We start from the raw sequence: 14,621 nt of genomic DNA, 5'->3' as shown, positions 1-14,621 counted from the left end.
TTTCTCAGTGATGAAGAAGCATTTGTTAATCGAATATTTCCTTGTATTTGAATATTTGAAGTTTGAAAAAGACATACCCGACATTAGTGAACCTATACCATATGTCTTAGAGCAAGGGTTCCCTAACTGGGATGCATGAAGCCCCAGGGGGTGCGTGAGTCCATCCCAGGGGGTTCTTGGGACGTTTCTGAAAGTCAAAACTAGGGTACTTTTTATTGAACTAAAATTAAGCTATATTATATAATTTAGTAATGTACAAAAGTCGTACCTATCGACAAACTCTTTTCGCGTTCCATACGCATACGTTGCCACAGTAGTACCGTACCTTGCATGTGATAAAATACAGGAGCATCCGTCTCATCGTGTGTGATGGCTGATCGTTGCGTGATACAATTCGTGATCTGATCTTGAAGTTTCCAAATAAATGTTTGTACATATTGTTTTTTTTTCCATTTCAATATAACACTATGAACTTGATCATTTACGAAGCACTGTTATGCGTATTATAGTATAATAATGACTCAGATCGTGTCTCGAAAAGTTGGGGGTTCGTGGACAAATCTGACATCCACAGGGGGTTCGTGGGGGGGGGGATAAAGTTAGGGAAACCCTGGCTTAGAGTGATTCTAAGGATACTCACGTGACCAATTCTACTTGGGACACCATTATTAAACGATTTTATTTGTGATCATCGCCCTGTCCTCTCTGTAATAGTATATCATACATGTTCATATTTATTAGGGAGTTAAGAGACAGTTGCCAATAAATTTTATTGAATTAAATTATTATCTAACTATCTATTTTATCTAATTAAATAGTCATTGCGTCCCTATAGAAACCTTCTTGATTAAATATGCAAAAATTTAATAAATGAATAAAATCGAGAAAATGCTTTTCGTCTATAGGTACTTAAATTTATATTTTTCGAGATGGGGCCAGTTGGTGTGGGAAGGTGATCGGGGGTGAAGTGACTAGATTGTGGTTGAGACATGCGCAGAGGACAATCACTGCGTACTAGCTAGTGCATTATCTTGGATGTTCATAAACTCTTAAGCAAAAAGGGTAAAAAGGGGGAGGGGAGAAAAGGCCCGTTTGTCTTTCCTGACAAGTTTGTAGTTTGGCTACATTTGGCGTCCCTTGGAAATATCTTAGGTTACTTACTATAAGTAATTTGCATGATGTGTCAATATTAGCATTTAACAATCAATAATATTGTTATTATTGGTTTTCGTGTAAGACGCCCTTGAAAGTAAAAGTAGAGCGTAGAAAATAGGCTAAGAGACTTTCGTAATACGTTTAACACTTTGTGTTCAACGGTCCGAGTCTTAATGCCTATGATATTTTGATTGGGTCACTGTTGCAAGTCCTGACCTAATTAAAAATGAAATAGGCAATTACCTCGCTATACCCGCTATAGGCCTCATTGAACTTGATAAAGTACTATTTTATCTTTAAACAAGAACTTAACATTCACATTTATAACCTTGAATATTATGAGCTCGAGACATGTGGACTATACAGTATACCGTGTACCGTCGTACCGTAAACCGTCGAACCATTTGGCAAAATATGGTAATACAAAATGAACGAAAAAGAATATATATAGAAGATATATAAAATATATATATATTCATTTATATATATATATATATATATATATATTTGTACATATATATATATATTTATATATATATATATATATATATTTATATATATATATATATTTATATATATATATATATATATATATATATATATATGCATATATATATATATATATATATATATATATATATATATATACATATATATATATTTATATATGTATACATATATGTATTTATATAACATGACCCTACTCTTCTGGTTCCATAATTCCTATATTGATTGCAAAATTTTTAACCGACGTAACAAATTTCTTCATCATCAGCGCTATACACATGGAAGTGACCGCCATTCCCACCATAGTATACACACAACACGCAATCAAATTGGCTAGACTGTTGTCTGGTACGTAATCACCGAACCCTATGGTAGTTAATGTAATGAAACAGAAATAAAAGGCTTCAAAGAAAGACCATCCCGGTTCTAACTTTGAGAAGAGAATAGCACCGAAGGTGATATATCCAATGAAAAAGACAATGACAGGAGTAATTGGAATATCTGATACTTGTAATTCTCCTCTGCTTGGATTAGAGGAGTCCTCGCTGTCATAGTCGCTATCTTCTTCTAATTCTAACTTTCGACGACCTCGCTTTTTGTCGTACTCTTCAATCAACGGCTGTGACGCTTGATCGAAACCTCTCTCTGCGATGTCCGTCAGCAGTTTGTTATTGTTACAACAAGTGAATTCTGGGATAGCAGTCGAGAGATCTTCTCGACTACTCCCGAGTAGTTTATCGTAGTTGGCGAGTCTGATAGCTAACGTCGAATCGATTAATTTCAGATCTCTCTTGGACCTATGCAATGTTCTTAAAGTTGGCGGTTTCATGAGAACCCATTTTTGTTTCGTTTTCTTCCGTGGATATGTCCCACTCGTTTTACCCGTATCGCACGTCCGAGTGGTACAATCGGATAGAGATCGGGAACTTCCGACTCCCGATCGTACAGATTTCGTGTCGCTATGGAGACTCGGTGTCCCTTTCACCTGCGATTCGCTTTGAGATATACTAGCCACCTCCTCGTTGGTTGGAGATGCCTGAATGACTTCCGAAGCTGAACACTGAGGTCTATCATGAGCTACCTTACCATAGGTATTGCTTCTATCTAATTGACCAAATTCTATGCACGATCTTTGACGAGGAAATTTCTCTTCTCCAAACTGACCACCAAATTCGGTGTATTCCGCGGCTTTGAATTCAACTTTCCTCTTCGATGACGCATCCTTCGATATAGTTCGTATACTCGGCTGTTTCTCGTGGTCGTTGTTATTATCATATCGTAATGATTCGTCTCCTTCCGGGGTTAGAGGGCAATCCTCATCGAACTCATTGGCTTCGTCGATTACCGCGATGCCTGCTCTAGGGAGAGGCGTATTATTTGACGTGGAAGTGGAACTGCTCTCACCTCTCTCCTCGGAGATGGGGGATGGGAGGGACATGTGTCGGGAGGTTGGACGAGATTTATCTGTCAGGAAAGAGATTGCAGATTCGCGGTCTTCCGACATCCGTTCCGACATCCGTTCCTCCATCTGGTTGGATTCGTCGTAAGAGGGCGGTAGTCGACAATTGGAAGAATTCATCATTTCGACGTTGAGTGATACCGGTCGTGCTTTGCCCGATTTGTTTTCGGGGTCCACACTGACTATTGTTTGTGTCGGTTTTTTCTTTATGGTCTTCTTCTTCGAATTTGATCGTTTAATACTTTTTGTGCTTTTCTGAGATCCCGCCCGTTTCACTCCTGTAAGAACAAAGCAGAGAAAAAGAAGGAAGTTACTGACTGACTCTTATAATAGTCCTTTATGAACGACAAAATTATAGACAATATACTGATCTTACTGCGCAATGGCGTGCGAAGGAAGGGATGGAGGATATCATAGCCCCACCTTCAGTGTCAGTCGCTGTGTTAGAACCGTTCAGCCGGGGGACTCTTTTACATTCAGTCGGAATGGAATTAGACCACTCCTCTTGATCAAGGATGTCAAAAATGTTCTCGACCCTACTTAAATCAGCCCCCTTCCCAAACACACACTACCTATATATATATATATATATATATATATATATATATATATATATATATATATATATATATATATATATATAGAAATATATATATATAAATATATATATATATATAGAAATATATATATATATATAGAAATATATATAGTTATATATATATATAAATATATATATATATATATATATATATAGAAATATATATATATATAAATATATATATATATATATATAATTATATATATATATATATATATAGAAATATATATAGAAATATATATAGTAATATATAGTAATATAAATATATATATATAGAAATATATAAAGAAATATTATTGTCAAATAGGTTGCAGTTTCTTGTTAGTATTTTTTTTGAGTTCACTTAACGCATTATTATCTGTGAAACCGTCCAATTCAGCATCTCAGTAATTTTAGAAGGGGAAATCAGAAAGGCTTTTATGTGGTGATGCGCAGACGAAAACAGTGAAATGGCAACTTAATCGTCGAAAACAAATTAAAGCAACATATAATAGCTTTATAAACCCGTTGGGCTTTATAACAATAAATTAAAACAGTCACTTATTATTCTATCGGCGGACTTTGGCTTAATGTTCTCTATACGTATACATTATGAAGAGTTCATGAATGACGTAATTTGGTTACAATGAAGAAATAACAACTACAGTAGGAAATGTTTTCCCCGACAGTAATGAGGGCGGTATTGAAGTACCCATGCACAAGAAGAAGGGCTCCTTTTGTAGTAAATGAAATGTGTACCCTTTTTTTCCTGTTATTTAGAAAGTGCCCTTTTGACGGGACGTATTGAGGCGATTTTGTATAGATTGCCCTCTCAAATCAAAGTCACTTCTCCCACAGCCGTTCCAAGTTTGCCTTACCCTCCACCCCCCCCCCCACACCTACGATTCAGGCTGCCACCCACAAATATTTATCTTTGTTTTCGTGAGGATAAATCAGTTATCGAGTGGGAAATTCATTAATACAGTATATACAAAATTAAAACACAATGGCAATGATAAAACACAATAAAAAACAATAAAAAACAAGAGACCTAAATACTGAATAATGTTCATAGACAGACTTATTGACGCCATCTATGGCGTCATGTTATTCCTTTCTTCACTAAGTAAACCTTTATTGCAAAGATTTACTCTCGCTTTCCAGTAAAACAAAATTTATTTCCTCATAAAATATGTATTTTTTTTCTGAAGGTCAGTTAAGAAAGGTTCATTATTATGCCAATATTTTAACGATGTACAACGATATTTGCACTTTATTCAACCCATGAAATATTACATCTGTGACGTCTTAAATATGACAATGACCTTATTCAGACACTCAATGAAACGTATGTTCATGAAAGTTTAAGCAAACATTCATCTTCTATCATCGAAACCACCGCTATCCGAGTTTATTTTTTCTGCCACACTGAAATCAAATCTATGCACTTATATTCCAAAGTTTACGTCCCTATTCCAAAGTTCACAAACCCTAAGTAAGGGTCAACGATATTAGTAGTTATTCTGAGACAGAGGCAAAGACAGAGAGATTGAGAGAGAGAGAGAAACAGCGATGACAAAATCCACAGCGACTGAGATAATTTTCACCTAATTTAAAACGACATATTCGGTTTCATTGTTATACAACTCTCTCTTAAGTGTCTTACGTCATTGAGCGGTGGAATATGAGCTTATTGTTATTGTAAATGATAGAACAATGCAATAAATCTAAAACTATGTTTAAGTATATTGAGAAATCTACGCATTACATGGATTTGCGGTTACATCGTTCCAATTTATTTACAAAACTGAAACCAATCTGAACATTAACTGAAAACCCTTAAATATATATATTCATTGTTTCGTTGTAATATAGATATATATATATAGATAGATTGATAGATATATAGGTAGATAGATGCATGTACTTTATCATGATAATTTAACCTCTGTCAATTGCGCCTGGATGAAATGAAAACTGAGCTCGAGGATCTATTTCTGATAACAAGAAAGGAGCATCGACCCCAAAATGCACTTTCCTTATTATACCTTCAAGAGAAAACAAGAGAAAAAAGAAGGGGGGAGGGGAGAGATCTATTTTAAAACCGTGCACGTTGCCCAAAAAAATGAGTTTTGAGTCATATCATACATTATATCTAAATTATATTTAGCGTTTGACGTCGAGTAATACCGGAGGCTATATACTTATGTATGTTTCATTCACATCCAATGGAGATGAATAACACTACAAAATGTATGCACACATACATATATATATATATATATATATGTGTGTATATAAAACGATATTGGCTATTTTTCTTTCTTTCTATCTTTAGCGTACGTAATGACACTATATGTTTACACTATGGACAAAATTTCACCTTTTAATCTCTAGGTAGACTAGGTCTTATTATTTGACCTCGGGCAACTATTAACGAAAGGATACCTTTAATGGAGATTCTACTCCCAGTGGAATTGGTTGTGGAATCTCCGAAATTGATTTCCCATCCTGCAAATGTTTTCAAGAAGGAATTGCATAACACATGAAATGCAATGACTATATATATATATATATATATATATATATATATATATATATATATATATATATATATATATATATATATATATATATATATATATATATATATATATATATATATATATATATATATATACTCAAAGGTCAGGCTGCACGCTGGACCATGATATGCCGTTGACCTGTTTACATTGATAACAATTTCTCTGATGTATATAAGCTTCCACAAATGTCCCAGGTGATGCAGAGGTTCAATTAAAGCTGCGATATTTTCGCACCTTTGTCTCCCGACTTAATTAAAGGCTAGGTGACCAAAGTATACATGACCGTTCCGAAAAATTTCTTTCTCTCTTTTTTCAAAGCTAATTTCATAGATGTTAAGCGCAAGTAATAACTGCCGCCAACAGATCGTATATCAGACGTCCCGCTATGAAAAATTATCATCTTCAATCTGTATTTGCTCAGCAGAAGTTAATTTACCCCTCAACGATGCTAATTCAAAGATGACGTCAAGAGGAAAGGGGAGTAATTTTGCATTCATGAGGTGAATTATTTAACGAGGAACGTAAAGTAGACTTCCAGGTCAAAGGAGGACACTATAAGTGTCCACAGAGCAATCTATGTAACCATTACCCAAAGTTTATACCTCAGTTTATGTGGATATATTGAGGTTATGTGGACGCGTAAAAAAATATTTACTACTTAAGAAAAGTCTCTTACAAATGTAGCGTATACTGAATACAGGCGCAGCGGAACGGGGAATTTATTGGGGGGGGGGGGCTAAAGTGTGGAGACTATCTAAGCGGAGCGCCACCATCAGTTGGCGCGGAGCGTACAAGAAAATTTTGGGTTTTTAAAACACCCAGATGGCCGGAAACGGCACTTCCCGAGTGTTTTATGCTGCGAATACCTAGCCCTAAAATATGGGTCTCAAGCCTGCAAATTCTCAGATTGCACGTAAAAATCTGTAAAAACATTGTAATTTGTATATTCGATGGTGTTTTAAGAGAGTAGCAATTACTCGTAGTGTACTCGCCTGCAAAGACGTTTTTGAGTGTAGTAAATTACTACTTGCAATTAAATGCAATAATTAAATAAATGTCATAAGAAAAAACAGAAAGCATTTCTTAATGTCAACAAATGGGTAATACTAATTCCAAAACCATGTGCAGTTGCCAACAAATTTCTATGAACCAAGCACTGTCACGAATGCATGTACCCTTTACAGTACAGGTCAAATGCTAATATTGTGTTTTTGTTCGTTTGATAATTGATTAAAATAAAATGGGCAGATGCACGTTTCGGAGCCTTGGTAAATATTGGGGGGGCTTATCATGCATTTGCCCCCTCAACTTTTTCATTGGGGGGGGCTGAGCCCCCCCAAGCCCCCCCCCCCCGGTTCCGCCGCCACTGATTGAATATATAGTTTCTAGATTGTATTGTTTGTTGCTGCTAAGTTTGGCAAGCAGATTATTGGTTCGAGATGGACTAATCAAAATTAAAGAGGGGGGGTGAAGGAGGAGAATCTGGAAATGAAAAATTTGAAATTTTATAGCCGAAACTTTTTTGTTTTACTTTAAATATAAATATAAGGACATACCATAGCGAAAAGCGTACGTAGAAACAGGTTTAAGGTCACTAGGAATTCGTCCAACATATTATGATATTATGTTTACCTTGTTAGAAATGTTTCAAAGTGACTGTCATACAGGTTCTGATTCTAGACATAATCGACAGGAGGTGAATTAGACAATTAAAATGTCTCAGTGCGGAAAATTTCTTTTGAAGTTGACGGTAAATTCTGGTTGTAATTCTAGCATTAAACGTGACCATAATTTGGAATTTTTATAATATTTGTTGCCAACACTGAAAACCGTTTCCTCACAATAGTCACAATTATTGTCACACAGTTGTCTGGTGGAATGCAGTGTTAGCATGGAATGAAAAATGTCAAATTTTGTCAGAACGTATGCCATTTTTTTAAATCCAATTTTAAGAAATGTAAACTCTTGACTCCAAAGAGTGAGAATTCACTCTTCGAGAGTGTCCAAGTTTATATACTATTTGTAAGAGGGAAATTCAGTCTTATCAAAGATTGAATTCATTTACCATTTTAGCTCTACAACCGTTGAGTATGTTCAATCTATTAGAGCGAAATTTGCTAGAAGTCACTCTTGGGAAAACGACTGAAATCATCCTTCGAAAGAATGTTCGTTGTGGACGTTCTCAGAAAATGAGTTCTCTCTACATGGAATTAAGAGTGTATAGTTGACCTAGTAGACTAACACGGAATTTCTAATTTGCTTGATTAGTGTCACCTATACGATCCCACGTAACGCATGCATGAGTACAGAATGAATATCAGAACCACGAAACATCTTAATATTAAGAACATTCCCTATAAAAAAAAACAAAAGATACGACAATTTATGGTTTTTACAATGTTCCTTTAAGACGGCGTACATACATTGTGCTTATTCAAGAAAGAAAGAAAAAATGAATATAACGGAGCCAGTGGAGTGATGATGTTGTTCTCTGGTTTGCAAATAATCTTTTAAGATTTGTCAGTTGTGATATTTAATAACGGCTGGATCGAGTTCTCGCTCAGCTGTTGCATTTGAAAGCATTTTTTTGGTTGTTGAAATTGAATCTTCGAAGACAGAGAAGTATATCTCTTCACTCATGCAGATAATTCTCTGAAATCTTTGCAGCTGGCAATAAGAGAGAAGGACGCAGGAAGACAAGCTGGAATCCGTGTAGTAGTAGATCTTTTAGATTGATGTATCAGTAACAGGGCAGGCAGAGAAATACAATCCCTGTTCACGTTTTAAAGAAACATGGTGCGATCTTGTTTTCTATCTTCAAATAACAAACTTTTATTTTAAAGTAGGTCTACCGAAATATATCCTGAGAATAATTTTTATACCATGACTATAGAGCGAGGAAGATGCCAGGAGGTTCGAAATATCTAGCGTTTTTGAAACTCATATATGTATACCAGTATTGTATTACATTATATTACAATGGATAACATGTGCCGCCGTTATCTCTTTTATTTTGATGATAAAAACTTTGATGAAAATTTGATGATAAAATATATAACATATAAACATATATATATATATATATATATACATATAAATATATATATAAATAAATAAATAAATATATATCTATATATATATATATACTGCAATAGGGATGAAAGGAATTTTATATATATCTTTCTATATCTATATCATTACCCGTTGTAAATGTAATACACAACGCCAAAAGGCTCTCCAATGTGACGACAACATCACGTAATCTGATATTTGAAAACTGCATGCTGTCGTATAATGCTGTAGTGAAAAGCCACTCTTAAAACCAACTAGATATTACTTTGTGAAATACTATATTATAACATGGACATATGATATACAAGGTATGAACATTTCATATTTTGGTGAGCTTTATGGCGTTTCATTGTGACACGTGCAGGGCTACTCAACACAACATATGTTATAGACTTCTTTTTCGAATAGACGCTTTCCTTTCCATCAGTAGCGTTATTGGTCCTTTAAAAATAATATATTCAGACAATTTTTATTCACCTCCACCCTTCCCCTCCCAAAAACAGAAAAATGAAATGACCATAACAATATTAAATTATTTCAAAACCCTTTTTTTATGTGGCCGTTAATGATATATATTTTCATTTCACCTGTATAATATTTTAAACGAATAGTAACAAGACATATAGCCTGCATCGTTTCTCAGTCACTTACAACACTAAATAAATGGCATTTGTTTTGGCGCCAAAATTGAGTAAGCTAAAAAATGCTAAAAATTGTCACATGTACTTTTCCTGAAGGTTCTATAAACTCTCCAATTATTTGCATATTCAGAAGAGGTTTCAATCAGACAGTTTAATGTCTGAGAGTGGGAAATGCTTTGAGAGTGACAGGAATATAATTTCTGAACTTATAACAGCTAGGAGTACCCATTTGTTTTTAACTTTCTAGCAGATTTAGGGATATTCATAATGATTTTTATCACTGACTTCGAAAACTCGAGCATCGTTATTGGTCGTTGTTGGTCTATGTGATGGGGACTAATGCCATGAGCAATTTGCCCAAAACAGCTAAGAAAACATCTTATTACATTTGGGAGGTATCACAGATTTAATGTTCTTCCACGCGTGAGGTCAACGACTTGATCAAGTCTAACGTTTGACGTCATCGAGCCACATGTGCATGGATTATTTTTTTGGGGGGTAATATTTAGTAATTGTAATGCTTACTTTCTTGACTGGACATGGATTTGATAATGCTGAATGTAAAATATACCTCTTTAACTTGACCACATGATGGCGTTAGTTTCATTATCAACGCTGGTCAACATGCTACGATAACAAATATGAAAAATAAAAATAGAGAGTAAAAGGTTACAGATCCTAGTGGCAATATGACATCATAAATTTACAAATTGTCAACTCCCAGATAAGAATTTTAAATTAAACTTTTAACCAAACGGAGCAAGATTTTTGTAGTTGTTTGGGGTATAGTCGTTCGTCACAAACATCTCTGACACATTTGTCAAAGATCACGGTTGTTCCCCTCCCCCCCCCCCCTCCCCTCCTTAACTATATGTTGTAATTCAACATACAAGTTAAAACCTACAGTGTAAATATTTGCCACCAACAGCAAATTTCTCTGAAATGGTCCCCTGAAGCGACAAGTTATCAATATAATTTCGACAATTTTTCTTCTGTCGATCGCTTCTGAAAGAAAGGTGCTCTTTTCCCCTCCTTTCGGTTATTTTATATTTTATTTTAAGTAAAGCCGATTTCTCGAGTGAGTTACGATTGATGCAACCAAGCTTTAATTTTGTTGCCCGTACAATGCACACAGACGGTACAAAGCATAGAGTGTCACCGCGTTTTTTTATATATATATAGATCCTTGTCTTTATGACAAGTTTCTTTCAAAAGTAGAGAAATGATTGAGTGTCATCCCTGAAGATTTCTGTAAGAGGCTAGGCTAAGATATGATTACTTTGCACTGATAGGCTATAACTCACATGGGACGATATTCATATTCGGTTCGCAAAAAGAGAAAGAAAAAAGTAAAATACGAAGAAGAAGAAGAAAAAGAAGAAATGTAAAGAAAAGCGGCCTCTTTTTTTCTTTTTTTCCTCTTTGCACCGGCGCGTGGAATGATTTCTTTTCATGAACCAAATCTGACATTATCAAGCCAAAAAAGTAAAGATAAAAAAAAAAGCCTTGAATCGTCTCATTTAACTGATGAGTGTTTTCCTATGTATTTGCATTTCGACAATTACGGCAACATAGGTTGACGTTCCCATGGCAACGAATGAGTAAAGAAGCCTTGATTTAGGATGCTGCTGTCATCTGTCATTATATGAATATGTTTTTTTCCCTACATGACCGTTGGAGAGCAATCTAAACAGATAGTGAGGGTTGCGTATACAAAGAAGTGTGCAATTATATTGTGTCACCGTTATGGTAAAATTTTCCCGCCATAAAGAAAGCCCCAAAACAAAAAAAAACAAAGACCAGAGGATGTAATAAACTAGAACGAAAGTGGTCATAATCTGTCGTTTGGCATTTATCAGGAGGATTGTTAACGAACGTCACGTGGCCGTTTGGGCTATATAAGAAAGCACTCACTCGTTGGTTTCACGGCTATAAGCCCTTGCGATGTACGCAGAAAATAGTTGGTTATTGCATTGTAAAGATGAAAAACGATTCGTTTATTGAACACGATAGCATATTAAATTTGTATTTATCGTTAACTTTTTGGGTCGATAATCTATGAAGAATACATTAAGTTAATTCAGTGTTGTTTTGTTCGATGTTTATATATAAATGTTACGTTATGTAATGAGAATTGTGGGACATTATTTTGACGTTAACTATAGCTACTATCAATGGTGTTCTACTAAGTTAAATGGCGCTGTGGGTCAGGTTGGACCCCCGGGACAGATTCTGCCACCACCCCCTCATTAATTTGAAGAGAAAGTGATAGCCTAAAAATCAAGATGACTGTGTACGATTTGTAGACGTTTTTGTTTATTCCTTAATTTCGTGGGTAAAAGAGGAAGATTCCGCGGTGAACGCCAACAGATGGATTGAGCGAGTATTATGCGAAACTTTCACCTCTTCTTCTAGCTCAAAATATAAAAACGATCATGCTGGCAAAGTGAGGGTATGTCGCGATATTCCAAGCCATCAGTCATTCATATTATAGATAGGACATAGGTCAGTTAAAACCTTCTATCTATGCTCAGGTGGCCTTGGTAAATGACGAGGTCTGTGTATATGCCAATGGACTAAGTACGCCTATAGTCCAAGCGTATAAACTGCGTAAAATATCGTAACGATTTTGATCAAACTGCATGCAGCCCAAATGCGGCGAAAAGCGCATTATCAATGCAAAGTAATGGATAATTTAAGCAACCAACGACATCTTCAAAGATCGACGAGAGGAAGATTACCCCATATAGCTAACATAAATTTCGTTTCGGTAATGGAGATACCCTGCATTAAAAGTCAACGTCATCAGAAGGCATCCATTTTGTCAGTGTGTGATGTCATAGATTCACTGGGAGTGGAAACATTTAATTCTATTTATGTTTTGTCTTGATATATACATTTTTTAGGGTATGGTGAATACTATGGTGAATTACTTAATACAGCGCCAGATTTTTATAGGTAAAGTTCAAAACTTTACTATTGTTTTAGTAAACAAGATTATCAAATACCACCTCTCCCAAAGTAAAAAAAAACAACGTCAAGAAAACAACAAACGAGGTCAACATTAAAAGCCCCAACACTGTCCAGACGCCTTGATGCCATTGTAAGACTTGTTTAAGCCGTCAATCTAGTATTTAAATGAATCCTGTCACAATAGATAATGGGATATCTACGAGCAAACTGGTCTAATTATCCATAAGGAAGGTCGCTGTTCACAATTCATAAGGACGTTTTTCAAATACTAATGAATCAGAAGACGCTGTTCATAACTGAGGACGCTGTTCATAACTGAGGACGCTGTTCAAAAAACTGATGGTGCTGTTCACAATACAGGCTGGTGTTGCTCATCATAACAAGCATCTCTTTCAAAAAGATATTTATAATATTTACATGAAAAAGACCACGTGGGCATATGTAACCAAGCTTTCATATTGTTTCCCCTATTAAAATATTAATTTCCAAATTAAAATCTTTAAACAAGACCAATACTCGTCGCTAAGAATATTTGCACTATTTTATAACGAGCTTTTTTCCATTATATCATAAACAGCAAACATATAAAGTAATATATCCAATTGATTTTTTTTCTTAGAGTCATAGAGTCGGAAGAGATTTCAAAGAACTCGAGAGAACAATGGCTACATAAAAATTGATGGTAATTATAATAATGATAATACTAAAACAAGAAATATTTGCCTACAGTGGCGCCATATCAAATTGGTTTTATTAATTGACGCAAGACGCAAGACACAAGACAACGTTCATTCCAAATACATTCCCGCTCCACCCCCCCCCCCCAACCCACCCACTCCAACTTTTAAACCAAAACACAGAGATACATAAGACACATATGTCACATGAAGGAGATATTTAATCTTCAATGATTGAAGATTATCATCTAAGCCATTGATTGAATTGTCCTGGTTCTGTCAAATGCGAGTGAACCGTATCATAAATTTTTCATTTTCGAACGACAGAAACAACTGTGAACGAATACGGAATATATAAAGTAACTTTGTATTTCAATTCATATACTTCTAAATGAATATATTAAAAAGCATCCAAATTTGGAATATGACTTGGTTTAAATTATATCTAACTCATGATGTATTTCCAACGGATCCGATCGTTATTCATTCAAAGAGTTATATGTTTTCACTTAAATTATTAACGCTTCTCAGAACCACAAGTTCAATATTGCATGTGTTATCAACAGCAAACATGTTAAGCCTAACTAGCTAATGTATTTTTTCTTAGTGGAGGGGGGGGGATGTTATAACTACTTCAGCCAAGAGCTTATATGAATATTAGGTCAGGCCTTGCAAGAGGTTGTATCTGCACAATGGATGTATTTTGTGTCCATGATAGCTTTTGTCAATATTTGACTTAACAATATTTACCGGCAGGCTCCCTCGAGATATTAAAACTTGTCGTACGACGCTACAAGTCATAAAAGCAATTTATTTACGTGCCATTGCCATATCATTGCGTGTCAGAGCAACGCTGAAACTAAATATTCAAACCAGCTGATATTAGGTATGAATAAAAAACGCAGTTCATTCGTAAATTTACTCTCATTTTCTGAGCAAAGGAAGTATCGTCAAATTACAATCCTGCTAATTCAG

General features: G+C 35.1%; 1 protein-coding gene across 2 annotated transcripts in view; it reads right to left on the bottom strand.

Moving 5' to 3' along the window:
* Positions 1–1,841: 1,841 nt before the first annotated feature.
* LOC139964484 (uncharacterized) overlaps positions 1,842–14,621 on the bottom strand; it is a 127,561-nt gene continuing 114,781 nt past the window's right edge. For both annotated transcript variants that reach the window (XM_071966071.1, XM_071966070.1), the window contains exon 4: positions 1,842–3,399. In XM_071966071.1, the coding sequence (XP_071822172.1) occupies positions 1,856–3,399 (1,544 nt within the window). In that variant the 3' untranslated portion in view covers positions 1,842–1,855. The remainder of the gene's footprint in view (positions 3,400–14,621) is intronic.

This window comes from Apostichopus japonicus, chromosome 23, assembly GCF_037975245.1.
Source record: "Apostichopus japonicus isolate 1M-3 chromosome 23, ASM3797524v1, whole genome shotgun sequence".
Taxonomy (NCBI): domain Eukaryota; kingdom Metazoa; phylum Echinodermata; class Holothuroidea; order Aspidochirotida; family Stichopodidae; genus Apostichopus; species Apostichopus japonicus.
Note: the sequence above shows the minus strand (reverse complement) of the source record. Positions and strands in the feature narration are given on the sequence as shown.